Source organism: Bos grunniens, chromosome X (genome assembly GCF_055505025.1).
Source record: "Bos grunniens cultivar Pamir isolate PY7600 chromosome X, Bosgru_T2T1.0, whole genome shotgun sequence".
Lineage (NCBI taxonomy): Eukaryota > Metazoa > Chordata > Mammalia > Artiodactyla > Bovidae > Bos > Bos grunniens.
The window spans coordinates 66,818,993-66,834,391 of record NC_141194.1 but is presented as its reverse complement, the minus strand read 5'-3'; the positions used below and the strand labels follow the sequence as shown (position 1 = coordinate 66,834,391).

The following is a 15,399-nucleotide window of genomic DNA, read 5'->3' as shown; positions in this document are numbered from 1 at the left end:
TAATCCTAAACTTTATCCCACCAAATCTGTAACTAGACTAGAAGCGTCTCAAGGAGGTATCTAATCCAACCCCTTTGCTCTCTGAAATCATCTCTATCAAATGAATACTTAGGTTCCCCTAAATTTGTAGTGAATTAGAAATCTGCTTTGATGTGAAGTTTGAAATGTCTAGATTCCGTAGAAGCTTCCAAAACAGAGGTAAGTCTGAAGGATAGGAATATGCCTTAGAGAATTTAAAAATCATGAATATATACCATCTGAGCATTTTCCCACCCTGAAAGCTTTGACTTTCCAGTTGATCAAGCAATCCATTTTCCCCTCATTTCTGAGGAGAGTGTTGTGTGTGTCTGAAGAAAAAGCTGAATGTAAAGAAGTAATTACTTTTCACTCTCATAAATGTTCAGTACAAAATCAGGGTCATTCTTTAACTTTGTAGTTTCTAGTTCTAAAGTTAGAGAAGCTGAAGCTTACCTTTTATACATTAAGATCAAGTACCAGAAACTGATCAAGGGGAAGAGTTAATGAGTCTGGTCTAAGATCTTTAACTTTATTTCTGTCATTTCCCCCCTTTTCTCTAGATTCAGAGGACCAGGATGTGGCAATGAAGTCATTTGCAGCTCTAGAAGCTGCTGCACCAATCCAGTCTATACCAGTGGCTCAAAAAGAGAACCTGATGTACCCCAGAGGTCTCCTGCCTCTGCCCTCTAAGAAGCCCTGTATGCAGAGCCCTCCCTCTCCTTTGGGCCTGATTGAAGCACCTGAGCATGCTGCTAATAGTGCTTCTGTGAATGCCATCTCCCTTACATCTGGTGTTGCAAAGGGCCTGAACACATGGTCATTGCCCAATGAGTGTGAGAAAGCTCCATTTGCCATAATGGAGCCTGCAGGCATGTCAGCTCTGAATGGGGACTGCCTCATGCAGCCAAGCCGGACTTGCTTGGGCTGCTTCATGGAATCCAAGGATTCAGTAGATCCTGAGCCAGGGATCAGTCTAAAAGTCAGTGATCTAAACAGGGATTATGAAACCTGTGCAGTCTCTGATATAGGGATTCAGTGTATTAATGCTGGAGAAAACATGAAATATGGAGAACAGCTTCTCTCAGATCAGCTCCTAGGCTTCCCCTTGCACAAATCAAGGGCAGGAGATAGGCGAGAAGCTGAGAAACCTGACATTGACTTGGAGGACCCAGGTCAGAAAAGTTATTATGAGGCATTACTGTTAGATAAGTGCAATACAGAAGAGGCTTTGCTGGCAAATTCCAATCAGGATTGGGGTTACTTTGAGACTTTCATTAGTGAGAGTAAGATCGAACTACTTGACCTCTGTTCCAAGAATGAGCTATCTGTCAACCTGTTCTCTGAAGAAGATGTGGATAACTACATGTTTGATGATGATGAGTCAACACTGGGAAGTGATGTCTGCTCCCTGAAAATTCGATATGAGTCCTTCCAGGACAATGTTCGAGACAAGACCACCCTTTTGATGCAGGAAGATGCCCAGTTCAACTTTTTTCCCAGTGTCTTTACTACCTGCCCCAAGCGGGAGTCTAAGACTGGGGCCCTGAAGCAAAGTAGCGATTTTTCCCAATTCAAGGTCCCTGATGTGAGCATTATCTGGGGGGAGGAAGATAAAAACCTGGACAAGAAGAAAGGCAAAGAAGAAGGCCAGGAAGAAAAAGGTGCAGAGAAAAAAGATGGGAAGGATAATGATGAAAAATCTGCCTTAAATAAACCATGCAGTGGAACTGAAGTAGGGCAATTTAAGAATCTAAAGCAAGGCCATCTTGCCAATTCCTTGGAAGCATCAGGGAATTTCAGTGATGGTAGTTCCTTCATTGAGGTCTCATTTGATACCATGGGGGAGATCAAGGACTGTAGCCGCTATATGGCTCGGGACACTAATTCTGGCAGCTCCTCCTCCCAGCAGAACTATGGGCTACGAGCCAAGAGAAAAGTCAGGTATAGTGAAGATTATCTGTATGATGTTGACTCATTAGAGGGTGAAAAAGTAAATGAGAGGAAGGAATGGCTGCCAGGTGGTTCTATAGAAGAAGATGATGATGAATGGTGTCCCAAAAAGAGAAGAAAAGTAACCCGTAAGGAGCCCCCTGTTATTATCAAATATATTATCATCAACCGTTTTAAAGGTGAGAAAAACATGCTGGTGAAGTTGGGTAGAGTGGATGCCAGTGAAACAACAGTTAATTTGAGTGAAAATCAGCTCAACAAATATGCCAAGCTGGCTCCCTTGAAGGGCTTCTGGCAGAAGAAGAAAAAGCAGAGAAACAGCAATGCAGACTCCAGCAAAACATCCTTATGCCAAAAGCAAAGCTTTGAACCAGGTAGCTTTGAGATGTCATTTCTGCCACCTGCTCGCAAACGAAAATCTAAACTTGGCAACAGGCACAGGATTCAAAGAATTCCATCCATAGAAACGTCAGCAAGTGGTAAGCAGGTTTCATTCTGCAATGATGAGAGGCAAGCTAATAATCGTAAAGAAGATGGAGGCCTGAAAGGCACACTGAAGTCAGCACCTCTGGCTGCCTCCAGCTGTGCAAATGGATCACATTTAAATGACATCACAGGTCCTGACTCAGAGAAAGTCAAAGCCCAAGATGGTCAGTTTAAGGCACCAGAGAGGAAAGTGCTTAACAAAATCAAATTTAAAAGTGAAGCCAGGTTAAAATCCAAAAAAATCAAAGCTGGGCAAGAAAGCAAGCCAGTTGTTCAAATGAGCCCTCTTTTGGAAAACCAATCCTCCAAGGCTAATTCAAAGAATGAACCTATTGCTGGGACCTCAAATAGTTCTCATCTATCTGAATTTCATGAGACAAAGGTTGCTAAGAATTCTACGTTCCTACCAACCAGCTGCTCTTCTGAAATGCCTCTATCATCTGCTCATGTTGCCAACAATATACCTGTTATTCCTGGAGGGTATCTACAGACATTGTTAGATGCTTCTGACTTGTCAAATAATACTGGTATCTCATACTTCAATCATCATTCTCCAGAGCAAAATGAAGACAGGCTCACTCAAACAGAAAAATCATTTGTACCTCTCCAACCCTCCCAGGACTGTGTGCTTTCCTCACCTTCTGAGTCTGAGCTGCTTCAGTCATCCCAAAACTTCAAAATGGAATCAAGCAGCTATGGAGATGTGTGGCACAACAAACCTACTTCTGGCTCCCAGGAATTCATGGCTGAAGTCTCAAGGGAGATAGCTCCAACCCAGTCCAGTGAATTTGGAGTCTCCCAAGTAGTCTCCATGGAAAATAGCCTCACAGCTACAACATACAGTCCAATCTGTCTCAATAGTGGTGGCAGTAGTTGCAACAAGGTCATATATACCTCTGTGCAAGACACCCAGCTCTCATCTGATGACTCTTACCAATTATGTCACTTTAATAATGGAGAGGTCTGCTTTCCTTTCCAGCAGGGTCCAGTCAATATGGACAATGTGCGGCTCTTTAGCTTTGATTCCATTGCCCCACTCTCTGTCAACTCAAGCAATTATTGCTCCTTAAGCTTGAAATCTTGTGAAAAGGATGGTGATGATGATATTGCTGATGACTTCTTGGCCCACTGCAGCCCCAAGCTGGTGATACAGCAGAGCATTGATGAGATAGCACCACTAAAGGAGTCCACTGACCTCCTGGATATCTCCAACTTCACTCCTGACAAATTCCGCCACTCTTCCCTCTCAGAGATATCTCCACCTGATACTCCCAGTCTTTCCCCTCAAATTACCAGATGTGAGAATATCAAGACACTAGGAACACTAAAAGGATTTCAAGAGGGTGTCCCAGGAACACTGGGCAATATGGAGAAAATCAAGTGGGACTGCAGTACCCTTTCACAGCAGGTTCAAGTGGATGATGGATTTACTTTACATAACCATCAGTTTCAGTTCCATATGTTCAATGATGAGGATTCTGTCAGCCTGCTCCAGAAAGCCCCTTGCTTATCAACATTTAATGATCCATCTAGTCAAATAAGTACCAGCAACAAGGTGTCAAAATCAAGAAAGAAAAGTTCACCCAGCAAGAGTGGGGCTATGAACCAAAGCTCTTCTCAGAAAAACAACAGGAAAAAATCCCCCAAAAGCAACAACAAAGGGATGGAAAAACCACCTGGCAAAACTTCCCGCCAGGTCCCTAAGTCAGCAAAGAAAGGGAAATTCATGGCTGCAATCAATGGAGAGAAAATGCAAATTGGCATCAGTCGTGGAGGAGGCCAAATCAACAGCATATCCTCCACAGGGAAGACATTGGCTGAATGTATCCAACATGGCCCTGTAGCCTCTATGAAGATGCCAAGTCAGAAGGGGCTTTCTGGAGACTGGTCTTTGGGGAAGGAAAGCAGCCCAGGCTGGAATGACATGAACATGGGCACCAGCACCAACAACCTTTTGGATGATGACCAACGGGAATTTCAGGAGCCTTCATATATCTTGTCCAACATTGCCTCTGGTATGGCAGATGTGCAGAGGTTCATGATGGCCTCCATAGAACCCCTTTGGGAACCCATGGAGCACCATGGGGACCCTAATATATTCTACTCCCCTGAGTCCAATAGTCTAAAATTAAAAACCCTCAAAATATTGGCTGGGACACCACAGGAATCTAAGAAAAAGGTCAACAGTGGCTCTCCAGGAGCCACTAAGAATCACAGGTCTATCAAGGGTGTGAGTAAAAGCAATGGGAAAGCAGCAATAGGTGATCCTGGTCGTGCAAGCATGTCTGGTTATAATGAGGACTCTCGCTCTGCCTTCTTTGATAAAAAGCTTAATAACCTGAGCACTTTAGGCAATAATGTACCAACACACAAAAAGTTATATCGTCACAAAACCAGCTCCAAGGCCCTGAGAGAAGAGAAGTGTAAGGGAAAGCGTATGGAGCGAGAACAGGTCCACAAGGATGAGGCTGGGACAGCTTCTTTCGAAAAACTGAGGTAATACTGCACCAAAATGGCTGAGATGATGCACCTTAGCTTTCCTACTCTGCTAAGCCCACAGTCCCTCATTTTTTCCCTCTTGAAAGCAGAAGTTTGCATGAAAGAAACTGTCCCATTCCTTTCTTTTTCAAATTAAAACAAAAAGAAAAACGTGCATGAAAATCCCTATACCTCTAAGCCACCAAAAAGATTGGGCAATTTTGTTGTGGCTTGACTAGGGATAAATTTTGACAAGGCTACTTTTTCTGCTAGTCAGCATTAATTTTTACTTACTGAGAAAATACAACTAAAATATGCTTTTGAATGATTTGGGGAAGGGAAGGGCTTTGCAGTAAGAAAAATTTTGACCAACAGAATTTAAAAGTTATATAGACCAAAAAACCAAGATGATTTAAACAAAAAGAGCGTAATTTGGAAAACAAAATCTCATCATAAGGCAATTAGGAGTGCTTTCTAGTGCCCCCTGCTATTGGTATCTTTTTCTGCATCATACGGCATCTAGTATGATGTAAACAAATTTAGATTGTATGATCCCTTTGTGGGACATACACTAAATCTAACTAAGATGGCATAAATTGTTTGGTTTTTCTGCAGGGATTCCGACTACAATCTCCTAAATGCAGAAACAACATTTTGGGTTTTACCTGTGTTTGAAGAAGAGACTCTCATTTTCCAGAAAGACATTTGATGTTTGTGTTTTATTTCTTTCAAAATATGCCTTGTGGTATGTATGTTGACATGTAAGTGCTTAAAGAAAAGAATTTTAAAGTGTGGGAATAAGTCTTTAGAAGCAAACTTTAATCTGATGTTCTATGTAAAAGACTTTAGAAGTCATACAGTTGCACAAGTAGTTTATGCACTATTTATCCAAGGGGAAATAAAGGAAAACATTGTGCCAAACTACAAACAGGTGACTGTATTGTATATATTTTTACTTCTATATCAACATTTGGTTGTGAGTATTTGGGGAACTTGTCCCTGTTAATTTACTAGAAACATTCCAGTGATTATTGCTATTAACCACCCCCACTTATGTGGATAGCACCTGTAGATCACAGTGGAAAAATATGTTGTGTTACACAATTTACCAAAACTTAAAGGATACTGTTTGAAATGTGCCAAATTTCCTTACCTCATCTTACATATTCACCCCCACAGTTTAAAGCTCATTAATTAATTTAAAATATAAGAATACATACCTTATTTTTAAAATTAAAATTCTACTGTCCTGTGTGGAAACATGGACCATTAAATAAGGCACAATAAAGGTTTGTTTGTTCCATTGTCTAAGGGTTAAAGTGTTGGAAAAGTCTGAAAGTCACAACAGCTAAGTCCATCAGGGACCCAAGTATATGCATTTACAGAAACTTTTACAAGGAAACAAAGCAGCTGCTTTAAAGTTTGTTTTCTAAAAGGAAAATCTGTATCTGAAAATTATTTAAAGTGCAAAGTTATATTGCTGATACTTTATATCTCAGTTTTATATATTTTATAATAGTCTGGGATAAATTATAAAATAGCTATAAAATCAAGACTACGATAAATGAAATACATAGATTGCTTTTAAGTAGTTTCATAAATGTTTTATTCCAGTTTTGTCAGAAATGCACTCATATCATGGCTTTAGTGTTAAGTGTTTAATATTGCAATGCCAATGTCATTTAAAGAAAATGTTAAGGTATCTCAGTTTGATGCCTATGAATCACATACATATATTTGATAAACTGAATAATTTGTAACAACTAATTGGGGCCATATATACTTAGTTTGAGGATAACTAGAGTATCTGATGCCACACACTAAACTTAAATCTCAATTTTTTATATACATTTTTGAAATCACATTTTTTATTTAGCCCTTTCCCTTTTTAAAAAATTTCACAGCCCCAACATCCCTCACAACTAGCTTTTTCTTCCCTTTTATTCACCACTTGACTTCTAACATTTGATCTCTTTTCCTTGCACAGTTGAAGGCCTGTGTGTCTGATGACTGATGCATTATGGCACAGATGAGATAATGGATATGAAAGCGCTTTGTAGATCGTAAAGTGCTATACAGATATAGGGGATTAATATTATTAATGTTGTTGGTTGTTGTTGTTGTTACTCTTACTATTCTTACTAATATTGTTACTAACCTATTAACTTGTGGATATATAGGCTGTGGGTGGGAGGGTGGAGAATAGGTGGGTGGGGGAAAAGGGGATTTTAAAAAAGGGAATATATTTCAAAAGGAAAATTTTAAGCAAAATATGAACCTACCTAGTCATTGCCACCTAAATATATTCACAAACAGAGAAGCAACATTTGAAAGTAGTCAGAGAGAAATGGAAGGAAGCCTGTCACATATATAAGTATACACACTTGTCCATGATTCCTTTTACCAGCCAGCTCTACTACTTACAACTAGGTAGTAAAATGAACCAACTTTTCTTCTTGATGGTGTGATTGTGTATGTCTGTGGGGAATGAGTGGGTGAAGAGCATTTCGTGAGGCTGCTTCAGGCCTATTCCTAGGTTTTGACACTAGTGTGTGGTAAGTCCTGGAAAATTACTTAATGGAAAAGTACCAGATGTGACATGTCTCCTGCTCTTCAGCAGCCATTCAAAAGGAAAAATAATCAAATGGGAACATTTTCTTCTATTTCTCCACTCTGATAGCTAGCTGTTTTTGCTAAATGCTATGGCTGGTTCCTCGGAACTGGTCTTTGTTTTGTTTTTATTTTTCTATTTTCCAGCTGAATTTAGTTTGGAATCACCAACTCTGCCTGTATTCTGATCCCCAAGACTCCAAATCTCAAAGTCACCAGCTTACAGGAATGGAGTGCTCTCTACGTAATCTAATGGTGGCAATGAAAGAAGGAATAAAGAAAATGTTCCATGAGTACAGTATGTTTTATACAAATAAATATGGGAGCAGTTGTCCCACTTTTCCTCAGTATCAGTTCAGCTTTGGCAAATGGGGTGAGGTGGGATAGAAGGACAGCCTAAAACTGTTGGAAACAATTTCCTTGTCAGAACTTGCTATCATGAATCCTTTGGAATGGATACTCTTTCAGTCGCTCCTATGGAGCCCATTAGGAGCCTAATCTAGGACATGGGTTATCCCTTTCTCCGAAGAGAACTGCCATTTTAAAGTACCTTTTTTCTTGGCCTACAGTTAATTCTATGTTTTTAAGGTTAAATTAGTGGCTTATAACCAATTGTTTTGTACTGAAACATAAAAAGGAACCGAGTTTGAGAAATGAACAACGGGATTAGGCAGAAGATAATTGTTCTCTAAATTGCATTCTATATCCCTCTCAGTATATCATGTTCTGAGGTCTTCAGTTTGGGAAGCTTTGTTGGTCTTGTCTCTGCTCTCGCAATCCTTTGCTCCCTCTAACAACATAATAGGCCTGACTTTTGGAGATTCCTTATTTAACCAGCTGCCTTAGTGGAGTGAGGACCAGTGACAGAAAGGTAGTGTTTTTATCCTATCATAGATATCTGAAATTAGCTATATGGAATTTTCCTTGGTCTGAATTTCCTGATTGCCACTCCCTTCTCTCTTCTAAGAAGCTTCTTCTTATAATTCCTCCCCCAACAGAATCCCCTTTAATCTTTTCTTTCCTGGGAATGATATTCTCCATTATTCTCCTTACTTAATTTCAGTTCTTGATCTTAAAAATGTTCTTCTTTTATAACCTTATATTCCACTTCCCCAAGGTGTCAGACTATAAGAACTTTAGCCAGGCTACTTTCTTATGGAAGTTCAAAGGGAAACTTTCATACTCTTAATTACTTTTCATTGCCTTGGCTACTTTCAAATCTAGTTTTAAATGCAGATACACATGCACACACATGCAGAATTATATTACATGACTAAGGAAAGTTGGAAACTCCTTTTCCTTGAAGATCTATAAGGAAAGATCTGATCCCTTTCTGCCCTGGTTAGTTGTTGGACTATGAGGAGCAGGGTGCTGAAATAGTGGCCTTGACCAATGTTCTTTGAGACTCTCAGTGTTATGTTTGGTCTTTGATAACTGACTTGAACCCATGGCCTCTCCAGTGTCTCATATACCAGCTTCCTCACAGCTCTCTCTTCTGACTTGTTACTTTGTGTAGTTATGTGTTAAGGCCTTACCTTTTCCTCAATGTTTTCAAACCTCCGGCACTACCTTGACCATCACTTCTTTAGCCATCTTCCTGAAGTCCTTGGTGCTAGATGGACTTTCGTGACAACTTTCACCTTCTCTGACCTTTTTCCTTGCTTCTTAAGAAGCATCTGCATGTGTGCAGGCAGGATAGGGAGGGAACAAGTGTGCATAAAAAAAGAGAGAGGTATAAAGGATGCTCACAAGCTGTAAACAACTCTGGCTAGCATCCTTTGTCCTGTTATGTGAGATTCTGCAGTTCTAGTAAATTTCCATTTTAGTGAGTTCTAATTAGCAGTTATTGCCTAAAGGAGAAAACCCATATCCAAGAACCTCTTAACCAAGCTTGGTCTTACCAAGCTGAACCAGTCTGATGCAGATCTGCCACATCTTCAATTCACAGATGCTCTCAGAACAGTTCCAAGAATGAAAGAGAGCTAAGTTTCTGTGCTGAAGAGAATGAAGCATTAGCTAGTCCTAAATGGTGCTAGAACTAGAAGTATTGGTTTTCTCCTGTATTATTGAGAAATTGTCCAATTTAAGGAGTTTTTGTTTTCATTTAGAGATTTTTAAGTGACTACCCATCACTACAGGAATATGTCCTTTTTATGAAATAAAACTAACATGAGATTGACTTTCTAATAATAAAATTCACTAAGCCCATCATTGTGTTTGAAAGACTTAGTACCAAAATCAAGTATTTTTAGTAACAAATAGGAATCTTGTCAACAAAGTGTAGCCCAGGAATTTTGTAAAGGTTTCTCAAGGAACAAAATAAGACAGAAAAAACTTTAGGTGGGCTGTGTAACTTGGGAAACAGTATCAGCTTGAAGGTCCTCAGCCAGCACGGGCTTATTTTGATGGCAGTACTCAGGCTACCCTTTAAGGTACATTTTTTTTTTTCTCAGAATACTAAACAGTAGCTACAGTCATGAAGCAGAGCTCCCTATGCAGCTACATGATACTTGAGATGTACTCTTGATTTCAGAATAATAACTAAGAGATAAAGCATTGGAGAAGGATAATGTAAAAGAAAGAGGTTTAGTTCAAAGTTTACGGTGTGAATGAGGCTTTTAAAATTGGTATCTGAGTAAATAGATATTAAAGATACTAAAGAAGCACTCATCAACATGATATGGAAAGGATGTCTGTCTATCTAACAAGCTCGGTGATTTCTGAGTCTGAGAAAGACACCCCCTTCACAAAGAAGAAAGGAGATATTTAAATCATTTTGCCTCTTTGAGAGATGCCTAGTTTTACAGCACAAAAGAAAAGGCTTAGAATGAAAACTCTAAGAGGCTTTTTGTTTTTGACTCCCAGTAAGAATGAGAGAAAGCTTGAGATGCTCTACTGGGATTCCTGTAGCACTGATTAGAGTTTGCTGCCTACAGAGTTTTGAATGTACTAGTCCTTAATTTAATTTCCATAAAACTGAATGCACCTCTTTAGTAAGTTACTGATTTATGGTGCTAAATAAAATGATTATCCCCATTTTTTCTCCTCTCCCAAGCCCCTTACGCATTTAAGAAAATTTAAAAGTGTTAAAGGCCCTTTTTATGAATGTAACCTAAGTTTCTGTTTGACATATGACACTGCAACTTTAAAATGTTAGGAAATTATTTGCCTTTTTCTTTTAGAGTTAAACTTTATAAATAATCTGTAGAGTCAATCGAAGAATAAAGCTTAGGGATCACTCTTAAGACGCCTACAAAATCTTGTATATTTTTAAGTGTGCCAATTTGTAACATATTTTGTAAGTGTATATTTTTCTTAGAAAAGTGCTGTGAAGTGTCTGTATGTGAGAATTTTCCTTTTTCTGCACCACTAGGTGCTAATAAAAGGATATTTACTTCAAAGTTTCTGGTTTTAGAAACCACAATACAAAGAAAAAATACACTTTTGTTGGGAATTTTGTAACACAAAACATGTTGTGAACGAGTGTAGTGATATTGTGCAAAAGAAAATGAACATTTGTGAGCTTCTTGCTGTTTTATAGATTTTCTTGTAAATTATTCTTGTAACACCTCTGGTTTTGTTGTTCTTGTTGCAAAGGTTTTAAATATTTGTGATTGAGTGTATGGTGAAACTGTCATAATGTTACTTAGCTGAGTTTTGTTATTGTTTATGGAATAAATAAAAAAGAAAAGTTTAAAATACTGCTTTAGAATCATATGTAACAGAAACCAACCATTTCTAATTAAATTCTATGTCCCAAATAAAAAGTTCTTCATTGTCTAGATCAATGTTTCTCAAACTGTCTGTGATGAAGGACCAATGTTTTCCTCCAATCCATTAAAAACTAATACTATTATAAAACACAATAAGAGTGAATTTTTAAAAGTAAAATTTAAAACGATATGCAAAATAAAAGCTCTAATATATTCAATTCAATATGTAAAATTACATTTCAAAACAAACATAACATAGGAGAAAAGGAAAGAATTGCAAAAAATTGGTACCATATTTGAGACAAGTCCACTGTGTGTGAAAGTTGCTTAGTCGTGTCCAACTCTTTGTGACCCCATGGACTATACACACAGTCCATGGAATTCTCTAGGCCAGAATACTGGAGTGTGTAGCCTTTCCCTTCTCCAGGGGATCTTCCCAACCCAGGGATCGAACCTAGGTCTCCTGCATTGTAGGTGGATTCTTTACTAGCTGAGCCACAAGGGAAGCCTAAGAATACTAGAATGGGCAGCCTATCCCTTCTCCAGTGGATCTTCCCAACCCAGGAATCAAACAGTGATCTCCTACATTACAGGCAGATTATTTATCAACTGAGCTATCAGGGAACCCCAACAAGTCTATTGATCAATGACAAATTGCCATCTAAGGTTCTAACCATGCTTTGAGTAACACTTTGAATAGGAATAGGAGTATCACCATCATCTGAGAACTCACCAGGAATGATGAATTCCAGGCTCTACAACAATTCTACTGAATCAGAATCTCAATTTTAACAAGATTCCTAGGTGATTTGTGTTCATGTTAAAATTTGAGGAGCACTGGGTAAGTTCTGTGCAGAGGGGTTTTTCTACCCCTTGAGTTGGGGAATCATTTTCTAATGTGTCTAGTCTTCAAAGGAACAAATGACGTCCTTATTTTCTGATCCAGATGGATTTTACAGAGATACAGTCGTCTCAACGTGTCAAAGCTGTTTATTGGAAAGTAATACACGTTAATTTGCCTGGTACCCAAAAGATATCAGATTTTTCATAATTCTTTTAAACTGAGACTTTCTTAAGTTCTTGTCCCACGGTGCTCAGTATATTAATATTGGCTATGTCTAGAAAACGACTTTGCTTCCAAGTGCCCAGTCCATGTGAGCCACCTATGAGAGCCTAGAGCTCTGGATAACCACAAGGTCATTGTGGCACATACAGCCAACAGCCACTTCATTGGTTTTAAATATACTCAAGGAAATTGTGAAAAAAAAATGTGTATGAGAAAGTGACCCTCTATTCTCACTTAAGGATCTCATCCACTTCTACCACTTGAACTATCACTTAGATTCCCTCAAATCTCTCCTGCATTCCCATCCTATATTTCCAGTTGTAGGCTGGTTATATCCACTTGGACATTCTACAAATTCTTCAGACTTATGTATTCAAGATCATTTCATTATCCATATATCCACTGAGTATGTTCTTGCTCAGTGAATGGTGCTGCCATTCATCTAGTTAGTGACCCAAGCCAGAGAGCAAGGTTCACTAGCAATTCTTTTCTCTTCTATCCTCATATCCAATTGGCCACTCTCAATTCTCCTGCCTTTCTATCCCCCTGCTCAGTGACACTGCATTAATTCAAGCTTTCATGGTATTTCACCTGGACTATTGCAACATTGTCTTAATTCAATGGTTTCCAGACATAGAGTTCAGATTTGGGAAATTTTTAAATAAGGAAAAAGAGACGGAGGGGGAGTCTTTATAGTTACCAACTTTTTATTTTGGTAAGTAAAGACATTTAAAATAAAACTAGTCATTATCAATTCACAGAAGATCATTTTAACACCAAAAGACAATCAGGCAATCCTTTATTTAAATGCACTATATTGTCTTTTTTCTCTTCATCAGAACTATGAAAGACTGAAACCAAGGTCCCAAGCCATTGCTTTAAAGAACAAAAAGAGATTTTGAGATTCCATACCAAGGAAGTGGGGGAGGATAGAGAATGAGGGACAGAGTAAGTAAAGCCCCCACAATTGGGCCCCTCTAATATTCTGAGTCTTTGCTTTTCCCAATTCCTATGAGTTTCCTATGTGATGGATATCACAAATGTATATTCTTCATTCTATGCAGGATTCAGAGGTGTATTCTGGTGACTATGGCCCTAGAGAAAGATTCCTCTTGAACTAAACTAATGGCATGATTGTAGTGAATAAGTGGTTCTATTCTTTTCCCAGTGATTTCACATCCTTTTCTTCCCAACTCCTGATCAAAGTTGGGACAGTACCAGAGCTCATGGGGAAGATGGCAAGTCCTTTGTCTAAAGACATTTGATACATCCTGTAGTTGAGCTTTTAATGGACTTAATTTGGGGGAGAGTGATAATCACACTCCTTTTATACAGTATTCTATTTAAACTAATTGGAGCTGTAGTTAATACATATTTCAGGCCACATACCACTTTAAGAATCTAATGAAATCAATGGGCCTTTGCCCCCTGAAAATGAACATACTCAAAAGTTTTCATAGAATTTCAGGGGATTCACAGGTTAGGAACTCCGATATTAGGGGCATGAATTCTCCAAAATATCTTCCCCACAGTATAATGGAGTTTTAGTCTATCTCCTCCTCTGCACTGATGCAAGATAATAGCTATTATTTATTGTCTATTATGTGCAAAGCACTTTAATGAATTAATATTTCTCACAACAACTCTGCAAAAGAGGCATTTTCTCCATTTTACATTTAAGAAAATTGGAACATGGAGAGGTATAGTAAACTTCCTCAAGATCATACAATGAATAGTCTTTAAAGATTTTTCACCCAAGCTGACAACGCACTCTGTGCTTGTCCCATCCAAGCCCATGTCTCTAACTCAAGACATTTATTTCTAGCATAAACTGTATTGCCTATACCACTTCAAAAATATGATTATAAGTATTAATACTGAAAATTATTCAATAAATATTCAGCTATGCCACATATTGTGCTAGATAGTAAAAAAAGAAAAGTTTAAATACACTTGACCCTTGAACAACATAAATTTGAACTGTGCAGGTCCCCTTATATCCAGACTTTCTCCAGTAGGAGATACTACAGTACTATAGGGTCTGAGATTGGTTGAGTCCACAAATGCAGAACTGAAGATACAGAGTGCCCACTGTAAAGTTACATGTGGATTTTCAATGGGGCAGAGGGTCAGTTCCTCAAGCCCTGTGTCAACTGCATAAAGGACATGCCTTGCCTTCTAGGAGCTCACATATACAGCAGAGATATAATTTAATAAGAAAAACACCCACTGGTCAGTCTAATACTGTCACATATAGTTACTACAGGTATATACTTCAGAGATATTGCAGGCTTAGTTCCAGACCACTACAATAAAGCAAATATCACACTAAAGCAAGTCACATGAATGTTTTGGCTTCTCAGTGCATATAAGTTATGTTTAACTATACTGCAGTCTATTTCAAGTGTCCAATAGCATTATGTCTACCAAAAAAAGTACATATCTTAATTTTAAAATACTTTATTGCTAAAAAAAAAAGTGCTAACCATCACCTGAGCCTTCAGTGAGTCATAAGAGTAACAATAATGATCACAGATCACCATAACAAATATAATAATGAAAAGGGTTGAAATATTGCAAGAATTACCAAAATGTGACACAGAGACATGAAGTGAACAAATGCTGTTGGGAAAATTGTGCCGATAGACTTACTCTATGCAGGATTGCCCCAACTCTTCAATTTGCAAAAAATGCAGTATCTTCCAAGTAAGCTGAATAAAATGAGATCTACCTATAGTGATTTGCTGTGCTTAAGTACCTGAGCGGGGGGTGTGGGGAACCTTCCATTCATTGTTATGGAGGAAATAATGTCACAAAATGCCACTCCCAGTAATCAATATCTAATCTTCCACTCTACCCCCTATTTTGGAATCAGTTGAGAATGAGCCTAGATCCATTTAATAATTGCGAAATTTGTGATAAGTTACTTTGATAGCTCTGTATCCCAGAGTGTCTGCTTAAACAAAAAACAAACTAGTATAACAAGATTCGGAGAAGGCAATGGCACCCCACTCCAGTACTCTTGCCTGGCAAATCCCATGGACGGAGGAGCCTGGTAGGCTGCAGTCCATGGGGTCG

At 38.6% G+C, this 15,399-nt stretch overlaps 1 protein-coding gene across 1 annotated transcript in view; it reads left to right on the top strand.

The window, feature by feature from the left end:
• The window catches only part of NEXMIF (neurite extension and migration factor), a 205,103-nt gene extending 199,243 nt beyond the window's left edge, over positions 1-5,860 (top strand). The window contains exons 3-4 of the mRNA XM_086388991.1: positions 579-4,950; positions 5,548-5,860. Of these exons, the coding sequence (XP_086245117.1) occupies positions 579-4,950; positions 5,548-5,641 (4,466 nt within the window). The 3' untranslated portion in view covers positions 5,642-5,860. The remainder of the gene's footprint in view (positions 1-578; positions 4,951-5,547) is intronic.
• The last annotated feature ends 9,539 nt before the right edge of the window (positions 5,861-15,399 follow it).